Raw genomic sequence first — 18309 nt, forward strand, 5'->3', positions numbered from 1 at the left:
CAGCCTCTTTCACCAGCCGCAAAGTCATAGAATCATAGAAGATTAGGGTTGGAAGAGACCTCAGGGGGTCATCTAGTCCAACCCCCTGCTCAAAGCAGGACCAACATCAACTAAATAGTCCCAGCCAAGGCTTTGTCAAGCCGGGCCTTAAAAACCTCTAAGGATGGAGATTCCACCACCTCCCTAGGTAATCCATTCCAGTGCTTCACCATCCTCCTAGTGAAATAGTGTTTCCTAATATCCAGCCTAGACCTCCCCCACTGTAACTTGAGACTATTGCTCCTTGTTCTGTCATTTGCCACCACTGAGAACAGCCGAGCTCCATCCTCTTTGGGACCCCCCTTCAGGTAGTTGAAGGCTGCTATCAAATCCCCCCTCACTCTTCTCTTCTGCAGACTAAACAAGCCCAGTTCCCTCAGCCTCTCCTCGTTAGTCATGTGCCCCAGCCTCCTAATCATTTTTATTGCCCTCCGCTGGACTCTCTCCAATTTGTCCACATCCTTCCTGAAGTTGGCGACCCCAAACTGGATGTAATACTCCATATATGACCTCACCAGTGCCGAATAGAATAGAGGGGAATAATCACTTCCATAGATCTGCTGGCAATGCTCCTACTAATGCAGCCAATATGCCATTGGCCTTCTTGGCAACAAGGGCAGGCACACTGTTGACTTATATCCAGTTTCTTAGCCACTGTAATCACCAGGTCCTTTTCTGCAGAACTGCCGCTTAGCCAGTTGGTCCCCAGCCGGTAGCAGTGCGTGATATTCTTCAATCCTAAGTGCAGGACTCTGCACTTGTCCTTGTTGAGCCTCATCAGCTTTCTTTTGGCCCAATCCTCCAATTTGTCTAGGTCACTCTGGACCCTATCCCTATCCTCCAGCATTTCTACCTCTCCCCCGAGCTTAGTGTAATCCACGCACTTGCTGAGGGTGCACTCCATCTCATCATCCAGATGTTAATGAAGAAGATGAATAAAAGCAGTCCCAGGACCGACCCCTGGGGCACTCCATTTGATACCGACTGCCAACTAGACATCAAGCTGTTCATCAATACCCATTGAGCCCGACGATCTAGCCAGCTTTCTATCCACCTTATAGTCCATTCAGCTGATCCATACTTTTTTAACTTGCTGGCAAGAATACTGTGGGAGACCGTATCAAAAGCTTTGCTAAAGTCAAGGTATATCATGTTCACTGCTTTCCCCATATCAACAGTGTCAGTTATCTCATCATAGAAGGCAATCAGGTTGGTCAGGCATGACTTGCCCTTGTTGAATACATGTTGACTTTTCGTGGTCACCTTCCTCTCCTCCAAGTGCTTCAAAATGGATTCCTTGAGGTCTAGCTCCATGATTTTTCTGGGGACTGAGGTGAGGCTGATCAGTCTGTAGTTCCCTGGATTCTCCTTCTTCCCTTTTCAAAGATGGGCACTATATATGCCTTTTTCCAATTGTCCGGGACCTCCCCCGATTGCCATGAGTTTTCAGAGATAATGGCCAATGGCTCTGCAATCACATCAGTCAACTCCCTCAGCATCCTTGGTTGCATTGCATTCATCCCCATGGACTTGTGCATATCCAGCTTTTCTAAATAGTCCTTCACCTGTTGTTTCACTACTGAGGGCTGCTCAGCTCCTCCTCATCCTGTGCTGCCCAGCGCAACTGTCTGGGAGCTGACCTTGTCTGTGAAGACCGAGGCAAAAAAAGCATTGAGTACGTCAGCTTTTTCCACACCATCTGTCACTATGTTGCCTCCCCCATTCAGTAAGGGTCCCACGCTTTCCCTGACCACCTTCTTGTTGCTAACACACCTGTAGAAACCCTTCTTGTTACCCTTCACGTCCCTTGCTAGCTGCAACTCCAGTTGTGCCTTGGCCTTCCTGATTACACCCCTGCACACTCTAGCAATATTTTTATACTCCTCTCTAGTCATCTGTCCACATTTCCACTTCTTGTAAGCTTCCTTTTTGAGTTTAAGCTCACCAAAGATTTCACTGTTACGGTTGCCTGCCAAATTTGCTATTCTTGCTGCACTTCGGGATGGATTGTTTCTGTGCCCTCAATAAGGCTTTTTTAAAATACAGCCAGCTCTCCTGGACTCCTTGCCCTGTTCATATTAGCCTCCCAGGGGATCCTGCCCATCAGTTCCCTAAGGGAGTCTAAGTCTGCTTTTCTGAAGTCTAGGATCCTTATTTATCTACTCTCCTTTCTTCCTTTTTTCAGGATCCTGAACTCAACCATCTCATGGTCACTGCTTCCTAGGTTGCCACCCACTTTTACTTCCCCTACCAATTCTTCCCTGTTCGTAAGTAGCAGGTCAAGAGGAGCACGGCCCCTAGTCGGTTCCTCCAGCACTTGTACCAGGAAGTTGTCCCCAACACTCTCCAAAAACTTCCTGGATTGTCTGTGCACTGCGGTATTGCTCTCCCAGCAGATGTCAGGGTGATTGAAGTCCCCCATGAGAACCAGGGCCTGTCATCCTGAGACTTCAGTAAGCTGTCCGAAGAAAGTCTTGTCTACCTCATTTGTCTGATCCGGTGGTTGATAGCAGACGCCCACCACAACATCACCCTTGTTGCTCTCACCTCTAAACTTAACCCAAAGACTCTCAACAGGCTTTTCTCCTTGTAACAACCTGTTATGTATTTGAAAACTGTTATCATGTCCCCTCTCACTCTTCTCTTCTCCAGAATAAACAAACCCAATTTTTTCAATCTTCTGTCAGAGGTCATGTTTTCTAGACTTTTAATCATTTTTGTTGCTCTTCTCTGGACTTTCTCCAAGTTGTCCACATCTTTCCTGAAATGTGGCACCCAGAACTGGACACAATACTACAGTTGAGGCCTAATCTACACAGAGTAGAGTGGAAGAATTACTTCTCATGTCTTGTTTACAACACTCCTGCTAATACATCCCAGAATGATGTTCGCTTTTTTTGCAGCAGCGTTACACTGTTGACTCATATTTAGCTTGTGATCCCCCAGATCCCTTTCTGCAGTACTCCTTCCTAGGTAGTCATTTCCCATTTTGTATGTGTGCAACATACTAAATGGAGTACTTTGCATTTGTACTTATTGAATTTCATCCTATTTTCTTCAGACCATTTCTAGTGTTTCACACAGTGCAACCTTGTTGGTCTAGACAGTAATTCCACTGAATGCCCTTTATGAAGCACTTTAACAACACATATGAGCGAGTGAAGCAGTTTAATGACTCTCCTCCTCTGGCAGGTCCAGCCCCCGATCTAGAGACATTCCCGCACATCCCACTGATGCCAGATTCACAGCCCCTGGATATCTGGGTGATGCAGAATGTGACCCTAAAAGGTACGTGGGTGTTGCATTTAGTGGGGTTATCCAGGAAATCTGAGGACAAAGGGGAATCTAAAGTCCACTCCTCTCGGAAGGTACTCTTATTATAGCCATCAGCCCTGGAGTGTGAAATGATGAAAAGGACTGTGCAGAAGAGTGTAGATACCCCAGCTTGCAGGACGTAGGGTGAGCTCAAGGTGTATTTCACCTCAGCCTTTCCTGACAAGATTTGAACACTTGAGCTCTATTCTCTCGTCAATGCCATGTGCTCGGAGGGATTAGAACCCTTAGTTCTTAGCCAGTGTTAATGTGGATAGGCTCTGCTCCCATCCTAGTCACCATAAGATGCTGCAGAGGCAACAGAGGTGTTGAAGGACAACTGAAATATATAGACTGGTTTCAGAGTAGCAGCCGTGTTAGTCTGTATCCGCAAAAAGAAAAGGAGTACTTGTGGCACCTTAGAGACTAACAAATTTATTTGAGCATATGCATGCATCCGATGAAGTGAGCTGTAGCTCACGAAAGCTTATGCTTAAATAAATTTGTTAGTCTCTAAGGTGCCACAAGTACTCCTTTTCTTTTTGAAATATATAGAAAGTCAGTGTCAGTAGGTTGGGACATTGAAATGCAATTGGGGCCCATGAAACAATCCCCACAGAAAGAGCCTTTGAACAGTTGAACAGAGTCTTTCCTTTTTCTCAGCAAATAGAAGAGGTTTACATGCTGATTCAGGTGCCAGTGATGGGCTTTTCCTTCCTTACCAGATCTGTCCCAGGCTATGAGGAAGGACGCCCCACAAGAGAGGTCAGATATGAGAGTACCAGAGCCACAGAGCACAAAGAGCCTGAACTGAATGTGACAAGGTAAGGAGTTAGGGGACACAACCATCATATTGCTCTGATGATGAATTCCTGAGCTATGTTCCGTTCCCCTTTTGTCTAAGGCTTTGGAAGTGCCTGTTGCTCACTAACCTCTTAGCGACAAGCAGGTGCAGAACATCACAATTTGAAATTACCATGACAGGTGCCAATTGCATCTATTCCCTGCAGGGGCCTCTGGCACTGCTGCACCTTGGTCCCTCCTTTTCTCTGCCTGTAGCACACAGTAGTTTGCTCTAATTCTGGATGTGCAGGTGCTTCATGGTGCTGGTGGCTTGTGACATACATGAGGTCAGACTAGATGATCTGCTGGTCCCTTCTGGCCTTAAACTTTATTACTCTACAATGCTCAGGGCAATTAGGCCAAGCAATTCCAAACTCGCGGCCAAGGGGTTTAATTTGAGTAATTAATATTCAGATGATATTCACTGAAAATCAAATCTCAGTGAACTGATCTAATATAGCCCAAGCTTCTTCCGATGTTCCCAAGATCTATCCATTGCATGTGTGTCTTCATGGGTACAATCCAGCCCTCAGAAATGCATGCAGGACTCTCAATGACTTCTGTAGACTTTGCACTTGTGTATAGTTGGGTGGAATAGAGCCTGTGCTAAGGGTCTCCTAACTCCAGCATAAAAGAGGCCAAGTAACAAAATAGTAATTTCTATAGCAACTCACACCCCTTAATTGTACATGAGTGAACTTAGCCTCACAACCCCCTCTCTTAGATAAGTAAATATGATTATCCCATGTTACAGATGAAGAAACAGAGGCAGAGCAACTAAAAGTGTCTTGCCAAAGGACAGACAGTGAATCAGTGGCAGAGCTATTAGAGGTGCATGTCTTCTCAGTCCCAGCATTGTGCCTTAATCATAAGACCTCATCCTTTCTTCCCAGTCTGACCCTGGGTGTTGGCTTGATGTGCAGGTGCTGACCCTGGGTCAGACTCCATTGGCTATTGGTCTTCGCTTACAACTGTCAAGCCACTATTGCTGGGAGGAAAACTCATAGAATGCTGTACATCCCAGATTAATGGGTAGTGCGAAGAGGGGTTTAGCAAAAGGGGTTCTGTAGTCCACGTTTATTTTGCTTTGTCTATACTTCCCACACATTGCCATGTTCTGGAACAGATATTTCACAAAGGATCTAGCCGTTTCAGAATCTAATTCCATGAGCCAATCTCCAAGGCCCTTTGCACACTGGAATGACCCTCCTTCTTTGGTAGGTCCAGCCCTTCATCTGGAGACAGCAGCGCTGTTACCCAAGAGGTCCGACACAGAGTTCCCATGCACCTGGATGATGAAGAATTTGACTTCAACAGGTGAGGGGGAGATGTGTGTTTTTTTTCGAGTGCTGTCCCTGTGTGTGCTCCACTTTAGGTGTTTGTGAGCCCCTGCACTCGTAGTCGGAGACTTTTAGTAGCAGTGCCTGGTTGGGTCGCACATGCACTGTAGACAGTGAACTGACGCTGTGCGACCGACCCCCACTCGGTTCCTTCTCTACTGCCCTTGGCTACAAGTGGGAGCAATCAGCAGCACCTCTTACTTTGTAGTTAATTAGTTACAGTCAGTTACTTAATTTCCTTATTAGCAGCTACTTAGTTTGTTTCCCTTTTCTTTTTTCCTTGGTTTAAAAAAAAAACAATAAAACCTCACAGCCAGGAACTTCAGAAAAACAGCCATTATGAGAGTGAAAGCCCACCCTCAATGGGAATGCCCGGTTTGCTGGGCTCTCAGCGCCTTGCCTCCAGGCTTGGAGTGCCTGTCCTTGACAGCCGCGGCCGTGTGTTTGCTGCCTGTGTGTTAGTGCCTCCAACGCAGGCACTAATACAGTGCTACATTGCCTCAGGCTCACAGAAAGGCAGGGAGTGGAGAGATCTCTCGGACCTGTGTCAGGGCATGAGGCTTGGGACCCTCCCCCCTCACTTCACCGGCCACGGCTTCGGATCGGAGTGCCCCGCTGGGCGTCACTTGAGGAAGCACCTGGGTCCCTACTGCAGGAATAAAAAAACCAAACCAAAACAAAAAATCCCACAGCGGATAATAATAGCACCGGCTGTGCTGTCAGCGCCGGGAGCTCGGGTGGCTGAGAGCTCCGGCACCACTGCAGACAAAGACTTCGGGGAATGGCTCCAGTGCAGGCACTGAGAGGAGGTTGGAGACCCGTGCCTCCACGCCACAGGCTACAGGCCCTCCGTGGGCAGCTATCCAGTGCCGGCACTGCCTGTGTTGTCAGCACTGGGAGTCAAGGTGGTGGAAAACCCCAGCACGCCGGCTCCACTGGCTATGTCTATACTACGAAATTAGGTCGAATTTATAGAAGTCAGTTTTGTAGAAAGCGTTTTTATATGGTCGATTGTGTGTGTCCCCACACAAATGCTCTAAGTGCATTTAGTTGGCATTTAGTCGGCGGAGTGCGTCGAGGCAACTGTCGACTTCCGGAGCATTGCACTGTGGGTAGCTATCCCACAGTTCCGGCAGTCTCCGCCGCCCATTTGAATTCTGGGTAGAAATCCCAATGCCTGATGGGGCAAAAACGTTGTCACGGGTGGTTCTGGGTACATATCGTCAGGCCCCCCTTCCCTCCCTCCCTCTGTGAAAGCAACGGCAGACAATCGTTTCGCGCCTTTCTTCCTGGGTTACCCGTGCAGACGCCATATCATGGCAAGCATGGAGCCCGCTCAGCTCACTGTCACCATATGTCTCCTGGGTACTGGCAGATGTGGTACTGCATTGCTACACAGCAGCCGCTCATTGCCTTTTGGCAGCAGATGGTGCAGTATGACTGGTAGCCATCGTTGCCGTACTCCAGGGTGCTCTTTTAGCCAACCTTGGTGAGGTTGGTCAGGGGCGCCTGGGCAAACATGGGAGTGACTCAGCCAGGTCATTTCCCTTTTAAGTTTTGTCTCATGGCGATTCAGTCCTGCCAGCAGCCCTACTGCACCGTCTTCTAATGAGCACCCAGGAGATGACGATGGTCAGCAGTCATACTGCACCGTCTGCTGCCAGCAAGATGTATAAAGATAAATGAAGTGGATCAAAACAAGAAATAGACCAGATTTGTTTTGTATTCATTTTCTTCTCCCTCCCTCTGTGAAATCAACGACCTGCTAAACCCAGGGTTTTGAGTTCTATCCTTGAGGGGGCCATTCTGTTTCTCCTTGATGCAAAGTCACCCCCTTTGTTGATTTTAATTCCCTGTAAGCCAACCCTGTAAGCCATGTTGTCAGTCACCCCTCCCTCCGTCAGAGCAACGGCAGAAAATCGTTTCGTGCCTTTTTTCAGCACAGATGCTATAGCATTGGGAACATGGAGCCTGCTCAGATCACCGCAGCTATTATGAGCACTATAAACACTGCACGCGTTAGCCAACAGGATATGCAGAACCATAACCTGCAAGAAAAGTGAAACCAGGCGAGGAGGAGGCTACTGCAGCGCCGTGACGAGAGTGATGAGGACATGGACATAGACTTCTCACAAAGTATGGGCCCCTGCAATGTGCACATCATGGTGTCAGTTGGGCAGGTTCATGGCATGGAACACCGATTCTGGGCCCGGGGAACAAGCACAGAGTGGTGGGACCGCATAGTGTTGCAGGTCTGGGACGATTCCCAGTGGCTGTGAAACTTTCGCACGCGTAAGGGCACTTTCATGGAATTTTGTGAATTGCTTTCCCCTGTCCTGAAGCACAAGAATACCAAGATGAGAGCAGCCCTCACAGTTGAGAAGCGAATTGCGATAGCCCTGTGGAAGCTTGCAACGCCAGACAGTTACCGGTCAGTCGGGAATCAATTTGGAGTGGGCAAATCTGCTGTGGGGGCTGCTGTGATGCAGGTAGCCAACGCTATCACTGAGTTGCTGATATCAAGGGCAGTGACTCTGGGAAATGTGCAGGTCATAGTGGATGGCTTTGCTGCAATGGGATTCCCTAACTGTGGTGGTGCGATAGACGGAACCCATATTCCTATCTTGGGACCGGAGCACCAGGGCAGCCAGTACATAAACTGCAAGGCGTACTTTTCAATGGTGCTGCAAGCACTGGTGGATCACAAAGGACATTTTACCAACATCAACGTGGGATGGCCGGGAAAGGTACATGACGCTCGCATCTTCAGGAATTCTGGTCTGTTTCAACAGCTGCAGCAAGGGACTTACTTTCCAGACCAGAAAATAACTGTTGGGGATGTTGAAATGCCTATAGTTATCCTTGGGGACCCAGCCTACCCCTTAATGCCATGGATCATGAAGCCATACACAGGCACCCTGGACAGTAGTCAGGACCTGTTCAACTATAGGCTGAGCAAGTGCAGAATGGTGGTAGAATGTGCATTTGGGCATTTAAAAGTGTGCTGGCGCAGTTTACTGACTTGGTTAGACCTCAGCAAAACCAATATTCCCATTGTTATTACTGCTTTCTGTGCGCTCCACAATCTCTGTGAGAGTAATGGGGAGACGTTTATGGCGGGGTGGGAGGTTGAGGCAAATCGCCTGGCTGCTGATTATATGCAGCCAGACACCAGGGCTGTTAGAAGAGTACAGGAGGACACAGTGCACATCAGAGAAGCTTTGAAAACCAGTTTCAGGAATGGCCAGGCTACAGTGTGAAAGTTCTGTCTGTTTCTCCTTGATGGAACCACCCCCCACCCTGGTTTCACTCTACTTTCCTATAAGCTAAGCACTCTCCCCTCCCCACTTCGATCACCGCTTGCAGAGGCATTGTTGCTTCACATTCATGCATTCTTTATTTATTCATCACACAAATAGGGGGATGTCATAAATATAAAGGGAAGGGTAAACCCCTTTAAAATCCCTCCTGGCCAGGGAAAAATCCTCTCACCTGTAAAGGGTTAAGAAGCTAAAGGTAACCTCGCTGGCACCTGACCAAAATGACCAATGAGGAGACAAGATACTTTCAAAAGCTGGGAGGAGGGAGAGAAACAAAAGGGTCTGTGTCTGTCTGTATGCTGCTTTTGCCGGGGATAGACCAGGAATGGAGTCTTAGAACTTTAGTAAGTAATCTAGCTAGGTATGTGTTAGATTATGATTTCTTTAAATGGCTGAGAAAAGAACTGTGCTGAATAGAATGGACTATTTCTGTCTGTGTGTCTTTTTTGTAACTTAAGGTTTTGCCTAGAGGGATTCTCTATGTTTTGAATCTAATTACCCTGTAAGGTATCTACCATCCTGATTTTACAGAGGGGATTTCTTTACTTCTATTAAAAGTCTTCTTGTAAGAAAACTGAATGCTTTTTCATTGTTCTCAGATCCAAGGGTTTGGGTCTGTGGTCACCTGTGCAAATTGGTGAGGATTTTTACCAAACCTTTCCCAGGAAGTGGGGTGCAAGGGTTGGGAGGATTTTTGGGGGAAAGATGTGTCCAAACTACGTTTCCCAGTAAACCCAGTTAGAGTTTGGTGGTGGCAGTGGAGATCCAGGGACAAAGGATAAAATTAATTTGTACCTTGGGGAAGTTTTAACCTAAGCTGGTGAAAGTAAGCTTAGGAGGTTTTCATGCAGGTCCCCACATCTGTACCCTAGAGTTCAGAGTGGGGGAAGAACCTTTACAGGGGATAACTGCCAAGGTAGCTGGGAGGGGTGGTGGAGGAGGGAAGCACCAGGTGGGGTGGTGGAAGAGGGAAGGACAAGGCCACACAGCACTTTAAAACTTTAAAACTTATTGAATGCCAGCCCTCTGTTGCTTGGGCAATCCTCTGGGGTGGAGTGGCTGGGTGGCCGGAGGCCCCCCCAACACGTTCTTGGGCGTCTGGGTGAGGAGGCTATGGAACTTGGGGAGGAGGGTGGTTGGTTACACAGGGGCTGTAGCGGCGGTCTGTGCTCCTGCTGCCTTTCCTACAGCTCAACCATAGGCTGGAGCATATGAGTTTGATCCTCCAGCAGCCTGAACATTGACTCCTGCCTTCTTTCAGCAAGCTGACGCCACCTACCATCTTCAGCCCGCCACCTCTCCTCGCGGTCATATTGTGTTTTCCTGCACTCTGAGATTGTCTGCCTCCACATATTTTGCTGTGCTCTGTCAGTGTGGGAGGACAGCATGAGGTCAGAGAACATTTCATCACGAGTGTTTTTTTTCGCCTTCTAATCTTCGCTAGCCTCTGGGAAGGAGAAACATACGCAGCTGGTGGAGGAAAAAAAAGGGACAGTGGTATTTAAACAGACACATTTTATAGAACAATGGGTACACTCTTTCACGGTAAACCTTGCTGTTAACATTACATAGCACATGTGCTTTCATTACAAAGTCGCTTTTTGCCTCTTATTCAGGGTATGCCACTTTGGTGTGAGAGATCACACACGCAGGGCCGGCGGGCAACAGAATTCGGCTTGCAGGCAGCCATGGTAAGCCACAGTTTTTTGGCTTCTTTAACCTTCCTAACATGTGGGAATGGTTTCAAACAGCAGCGCCCTCATTTCCCATATGAAGTAGCCGTTGGGTTGCCCATTAAAAATGGGTTGGCAATTTAAAAGGAGGGGCTGCGCTTTCCGGGTTCACATGCAGCAGAAACCTAACTAAACCCCCCCTCCACACCCAATTGTCTGGGATGATGGCTTCACCCCTCCCCCCACTGCGTGGCTGACAGTGGAGAAGATTTCTGTGCAGCAACAGGCAAACAGCCCAGCAGGAACGGGCACCTGAATGTCCGCTTACTAAAACCACCCTATTTCAACCAGGTGACCATGAATGATATCACTCTCCTGAGGGTAACACAGAGAGATAAAGAACGGATGTTGTTTGAATGCCAGCAAACACCGGGACCATACTCTGCCATGATTCCTGACTATGTGCTACTGGCCTGGCTTGGTAAAGTGTCCTACCATGGAGGACGGAATAAGGCTGCCCTCCCCAGAAACCTTTTGCAAAGGCTTTGGGAGTACATCCAGGAGAGCTTTATGGAGATGTCCCTGGAGGATTTCCGCTCCATCCCCAGACATGTTAACAGACTTTTCCAGTAGCTATACTGGCCGCGAATACCAGGGCAAATTAATCATTAAACACATTTGCTTTTAAACCATATATAATATTTTCAAAGGTACACTGACCAGAGGTCCCTTCTCCGCCTTCAGGATCCGGGAGCCCGCCTTGGGTGGGTTCGGAGGGTACTGGGTCCAGGGTGAGAAACAGATCCTGGCTGTTGGGGAAACCGGTTTCTCCGCTTCCTTGCTGTGAGCTATCTACAACCTCCTCCTCCTCCTCATCTTCCTCGCCCCCAAAATCCACTTCCATGTTGCCTCCCACTCCTTGGACGGAGTCAAAGCACAGGGTTGGGGTAGTTATGGCTGCACCCCCTAGAATGGCATGCAGCTCATCAGAGAAGTGGCATGTCTGGGGCTCTGAACTGGAGCGGCCATTTGCCTCTCTATTTTTTCAGTAGGCTTGCCTGAACTCCTTAATTTTCATGTGGCACTGCTGCGGGTCCCTGTTATAGCCTCTGTCCTTCATGCCATTGGAGATTTTTTCAAATATTTTGGCATTTCGTCTTTTCGAACGGAGTTCTGCCAGCATGGATTCGTCTCCCCATACAGCGATCAGATCCCTTACCTCCCATTCGGTCCATCCTGGAGCTCTTCAGTGATTCTGGGACTGCATGGTCTCCTGTGATGATGAGCTCTGCATGGTGACCTGTGCAGGTGAGCTCGCCTCGCTGGCCAAACAGGAAGTGAAATTCAAAAGTTCGCGGGCCTTTTCCTGTATACCTGGCCAGTGCAACTGAGTTGAGAGTGCTGTCCAGAGCGGTCACAATGGAGCACTCTGGGATAGCTCCTGGAGGCCAACACCGTCGAATTGCGTCCACGGTACCCCAAATTTGACCCGGGAAGGCCTATTTCAGTGCTAATCCCCTCGTCAGGGGTGGAGTAAAGAAACTGATTTTAAGAGCCCTTTAATTTGAAAAAAAGGGCTTCGTCGTGTGGACGGGTGCAGGGTTAAATTGAGATAATGCTGCTAAATTCGACCTAAACTCATAGTGTAGACCAGGCCAGAGACTCTACTGGAGTAGGCTCCGATGCAGGCACTAAGGGGAAACCAAAACCCCGTGCCTCTGCACCGCGATGTATGTTCATTCCGTGGGCAGGCATCCAATACCGGCACCGGCTGTGCTGTCAGCACCAGGAGCTGAAGTAGTGGAAAATCCCGGCACCCCTGGCACCGCTAGAGCCAGAGACTCTACAAGAGCCGGCTCCAACACAGGCACTAAGGGGAAACCAAAACCCTGTGCCTCCACACTGTGATCTATAAATGGTGGCGTGGCACCTCTACAAAAGGTGGCTTCTTCAAAGGCGCACCCAACACAAACAGAGGCATAGCCAGCAGCGCTGCCTTCTCCTCTGCAGCCCTGGCACTGACAAGGAGGCAGCCCCAGGGGCCAATCAAACCAACACATCAGCAGTTCCTCAGACAGAGGGTTCTGGTATTCGGCTCTGCCCCTGATCCCCCTATTCACTGTACCAATACACGAATGATACCCTTGGCACCAAGTCTCCCTGTGTCCCCCACATCACTCACTGTCTTGATCCTTATTTGAAGGAGGAAGATGAGGAAGAACAGGGAGCTATTCCCCCATCAGCTCCTATCCATCAGGAGTCAGTCAACCCAGGAGTCTCTCCTGGGGCATATTATGCTGTCCCTGGGTACTTACAGTGGTATGGGGACCCCCTATGCCACTCCCATCCCAATGGCCATACTGGAGTCCATGGGTTATATGCCCCACACAATAGGGGACTGCCCGCCACAGCCAGACCCAGCACACAGTAATTCCCCACAGCTTCTGGCTAGGCAGCAGTTCTGCGGAAAAGGACCTAGGGGTGACAGTGGACGAGAAGCTGGATATGAGTCAGCAGTGTGCCCTTGTTGCCAAGAAGGCCAATGGCATTTTGGGATGTATAAGTAGGGGCATAGTGAGCAGATCGAGGGACGTGATCGTTCCTCTCTATTCGACATTGGTGAGGCCTCATCTGGAGTACTGTGTCCAGTTTTGGGCCCCACACTAGAAGAAGGATGTGGATAAATTGGAGAGAGTCCAGCGAAGGGCAACAAAAATGATTAGGGGTCTGGAACACATGACTTATGAGGAGAGGCTGAGGGAACTGGGATTATTTAGTCTGCAGAAGAGAAGAATGAGGGGGGATTTGATAGCTACTTTCAACTACCTGAGAGGTGGTTCCAGAGAGGATGGTTCTAGACTATTCTTAGTGGTAGAAGAGGACAGGACAAGGAGTAATGGTCTCAAGTTGCAGTGAGGGAGGTTTAGGTTGGATATTAGGAAAAACTTTTTCACCAAGAGGGTGGTGAAACACTGGAATGTGTTACCTAGGGAGGTGGTAGAATCTCCTTCCTTAGAAGTTTTTAAGGTCAGGCTTGATAAAGCCCTGGCTGGGATGATTTAATTGGGGATTGGTCCTGCTTTGAGCAGGGGGTTGGACTAGATGACCTCCTGAGGTCCCTTCCAACCTGGATATTCTATGATTCTATTCTATGATTCTATGATTCTGTACCAGAACCCTCAGTGGTACCAGGGGAAGAGGAGGAAGGGGACATCACCTACCCACTTGCCATCATTGTCCACAGAGGACACCTTTATGACTTCTCCCCCTAATATAGGGGATGATTTCAGACTGTTCCATAGCTTATTTGAGAGGGTGGCCCTCTCCAGACATCTCCCTTGAGGAGGTCCCCATGATACACCATGGGCTAGTGGACTTTTTGCATAACTCTGCTTCATTTAAAAAAAAATTGCCCTTCACATGAATGAGGCACTGATGGACCCTGTAAGGGTCATACTGTGGACCCCTGCAGCTGCCCCTCCAGCCGGCGGGAGGTCCGACAGGAGGTGTGTACCAACAAAGGGCATGGACTTCGCATCCAGCGCCTAATTTCTTAGTGATAGATGCAGTCCAGCGATGTGCCATGCAGCAACAGCCCTGAAACACAACTCATGATAAGGACTGGAAAAGACTTGATCAGTTTTGGCAATAAGGCTTACTCCTTGGCTACCCCTCACTCCGCATACCCAACTGCAACATTACTGACAAAATACAACTATACAAACTACACAAAAATGTCCAAATTGATTAATTTTATTGCCAAGGACAAGGGAGAACAATTTGCAACACTTGATTCTGAAGACAGGGCTGCAACATCTGTGTCGACAGTGGCTGTAATGAGAAGGGCCTCATGGCTCTATCTTTCTGGCTTCCCCGAAGAGGTGCAATCCACAGTAGAAGACTTGCCAGCCCAAATTATTTGCCAAAAAGACAGATGACTCACTCCGCTCGCTCACTGAGGCATGAGCGACTCTCTGATCCTTGGGAACCTATAACCCCAAACCAAAGAGGAAACAGAGGAATTACTTTACATCCCAATGATACCACCAGCCAAAGTATTCACAACAACAGCAGTGATTTGACTCACAGGGTCGCACACACAGGCCCTGAGGGGACAACAGTCTACTTCTCAAGTTGCTGCATCCCAACCATCAACTTCCCCTAACAAAAACTCTGGCGGATGGAGTCTCCATTCCCAATGAGTCTTCATCCATTGATGATAGCAGAGTTTTGTGCATTTTGGAGCATTCAGTGATGGATAGAAACAAAAGGAGCACCATCTCTAAAGACTTTCCATGTAGATCCATAATCACACAAAACTCTGCTATCATCAGTGTGACTGCCAATCCCTCATGGTGATTTGCTCACATCCCACTAGAGCCTTATCAGCCTCCACGGCTTTCCTGCATAATGTACATATCTTGGACGTTTGTAGAGTTGCTGCCTGGGTCTCAGCCCCTACCTCTAGACAGCACTGTGCCTTAGAGCAACAGGCACATCTGATACCTCCTTCAAATGCTCTCTATTATTGGAGGTCACAACTTCAACTCCAAAACCCCTCCTTCCATCGGCGGGCACTGCTCTGAAGTCACCTAAAGTGGAGCACCCAAAGGGACAGCTCTCGAAGAAGAAGAGAAGGTTACTCACCCTGTGCAGTAACTGAGGTTCTTCATCATGAGTGTCCCTGTGGGTACTCCACTATCCTCCCTCCTTCCCTCTAATTCAGAGTTTTCTTATTAGTCTCTGCAGTAGAGAAGGAACTGAGGGGTTGGTTGCATAGTGTCAGTTAACTGCCTGCAGCAGCGCAAGGCAGGGACCATGCATGTGCGACCCAACTGGGCACTGCTACTAAAAGTCTCCGACTATGAGTGCAGGGGCTCACGAACACCTAAAGTGGAGCACCCACAGGGACACACATCTCGAAGAACCTCAGTTACTGCACAAGGTGAGTAACCTTCTCTTGTGTTGAGTGATATGATTTAGTTGGGGATTGGTCCTGCTTTGAGCAGGGGGTTGGACTAGATGACATCCTGAGGTCCCTTCCAACCCTGATCGTCTATGATTCTATGATTCTATATTAGACAAGGACTCTAAGGAAAATCTTGAGGATATTGCACTGGTAAGTCTTGGAAGTAGAATCGGTACTTTGATTTAGATTGTCAGGTACCCAGTCTTCATTTATGATTGTACAGCACTGAGCACACTGCCAATGCTCAATAGATAATCAAATATCATATAGTTTTGTGCAGACAATAATAGCGCTTTTTCTAGACAGTCCATATTAATGTGCAGTACTAAGAGGCCTTGACCAAATGAGATTCCATATTTCATTCCCACTGCTTACACTTTTCCCAAGTACACTTTTCCTTGTGGAAAGGTATCACTTAAGAATGTGCTGTTTCAAATCGTAATGCCATTAGCCTATCTCTGGGGTTCTTCACGGTCTGCATTGACTTTCTTTCTTCAGCAGGTCCAGCTCTCATTCTACAGAAAGCAATGTTACTACCACTGACCCAAGACATGGAATCCCTGTGTGTATGGAGGATGGGGAATTGGACCCGGAAAGGTATGGGAAGTCTTGCATTTAGTGTTGTCACGCAAGAAATCTGAGGACAATGGGAAAAAATTGGCAGTCAGTATGTCAGGTTCCCGAGAGTGCAACCTGGAACTGGGGTACTGCTGAGCCCTCTCTCTTAACAACCTGGGCTCCCTCTCACACTGTGATGCTGTGAGAAGCTGCAAACCTCTCCAGGTCCTGCACTTACACAGATATCCACAGGCAGGGATACACCCAGCTGAGTTACATGAATGCTTCTCCTAGCCACTCATGAACAATAGAGAGGCTCCAGCCAATTCTTCCAGCTCCACAGCATAGGACCCCAGAACTGCACCATCTTGCCCTGGTCAGAAGCCTGACCAGTGTAAGTTTACTACCCCATCTGCTACTTTTACAAAGGAAAGTGGACATGCATCAGCTTTTGTACACTGAGCAGATTCCCGAAGCACTTCAAGCAAAACACACTATTTTAGGTAAAATATAAAACAGATTGATTAACTACAGAAAGATAGATTTTAAATTATTATAAGTAGTAAACATACAGATCAAAGTAAAATCTCAATCTGAGTTTTATAAACTAGACAGGATTTTAATCAAGCACCCTGATAGATAATACAAGTAGGTCACAGATCTTCCATACACAGGTTGGAAATCCCCTTCAACCAGGGACTACCTCCCCAGTTCAGTCTTTGTTCTCCAGATGTGTTTCCATGTGTTGAGTTGTGGGGGGAGTGAGGCCAAAGGATGATGTCACTTCCCCTCCTTTATAGGTTCTTCCAGCTGGCTGGAAAGATCTTTTGCTATGATGTGAGTCAAGCAGTGTCCATTGTTTATGTGCTCCCTCTGAGAAGTCTTCATTGTACACAGATCCTGTGATAGACTTTGGTGCTGTGGATTCCGCTTAATGGGCCAACAACACTATCTGGCTTCTTCATTGTTGTACCTGAAAGGCTGGTTGTGGGTGTTTCCAACGTCACAACATATTTTGATAGCAAAACTTTGTAACTCTTGTCAGGGTTCCCTCCCCACTCTGAACTCTAGGATACAGATGTGGGGACCTGCATGAAAGACCCCCTAAGCTTATTTCTACCAGCTTAGGTTAAAACTTCCCCAAGGCACAAATTCTTTGCCCTTGAAAGGTACGCTTTCACCAACAAGTGATTTAACAAAGAATCAGGGAAAGGACCACTTGGAGTTCCTATTCCCCCAAAATATCCCCCCAAGCCCTTACACCCCCTTTTCTGGGGTGGCTTGAGAATAATATCCTAACCAATTGGTTACAAAGTGATCACAGAACCAAACCCCTGGGTCTTAGGACAACAGAGAAATCAGTCAGGTTCTTAAAAGAAGGATTTTATTTTAAAAAAAGGTAAAAAATCACCTCTGTAAAATCAGGATGGAAAATAGCTTTACAGCGTAACAAAAGATTCAGAAACACAGCAGAACTTCCTCTAGGCTTAGTTTCAAAGTTACAAAAAACAGGAATAAACCTCCCTCCTGCAAAGGAAAAATTCACAAGCAGAACAAAAGATAATCTAACATGCCTTGCCTGGCTTTTACTTACAATTTTTGTAATATGAGAGACTTTTAGGATGGTTTATAGGAGAAGGAGTTTTCTGACCTGATGCTTCTCTGCTTCCCAAGAGAACACATAAAAAACACAAAAAAAAGCCTTCCCCTCCACCAAGATTTGAAAGTATCTTCTTTCCCTATTGGTCCTTTTGGTCAGGTGCCAACCAGGTTATTTGAGCTTCTTAACCCCTTACAGGTAAGGAGGAATTCTGGGCTACCCTTAGCTGTATGGTTATGTCAACTCCACATACAATGATAGCACACACAATTTAACAGAATATTAATGTTCAACAGTTTAAGACTTTTAAAATACCTTACAAGACATACTTTGTACAAAGCATATCATAATTATATCACCAGGGTACATATGGGGTTGCCAGGGTGTTGCTTTGGGGTACAGAGTGTCACAGTCAGCTGTTCTGGGGAGACATGGAAGCAGAGCTGGAACTCCTAGTTCAGTGTGTAGGACAGTGATTCTCAACCTGTGATCTAAACTATATCTAAGGGGTCCGCAAAAGACTTAGACTGAAAACTGACTGAACAGAATTCAACTATATATACAGATAATAGATTTCCAGAGGGGTTCACAAATTTAAAAAGATTGAAAACCACTGGTGTAGGGTATACCAAAGGTTGTGATAGCAAGGGTTGTT

At 47.5% G+C, this 18309-nt stretch overlaps 1 protein-coding gene across 1 annotated transcript in view; it reads left to right on the forward strand.

The window, feature by feature from the left end:
• Positions 1 to 18309, forward strand: part of ZNF185 (zinc finger protein 185 with LIM domain) — a 136234-nt gene that overhangs the window by 77019 nt on the left and 40906 nt on the right. The window contains exons 17-20 of the mRNA XM_074963041.1: positions 3232 to 3327; positions 4077 to 4175; positions 5416 to 5511; positions 15995 to 16093. Of these exons, the coding sequence (XP_074819142.1) occupies positions 3232 to 3327; positions 4077 to 4175; positions 5416 to 5511; positions 15995 to 16093 (390 nt within the window). The remainder of the gene's footprint in view (positions 1 to 3231; positions 3328 to 4076; positions 4176 to 5415; positions 5512 to 15994; positions 16094 to 18309) is intronic.

The sequence above is a fragment of the Natator depressus genome, chromosome 9, assembly GCF_965152275.1.
Source record: "Natator depressus isolate rNatDep1 chromosome 9, rNatDep2.hap1, whole genome shotgun sequence".
Classification (NCBI taxonomy): Eukaryota; Metazoa; Chordata; order Testudines; family Cheloniidae; genus Natator; species Natator depressus.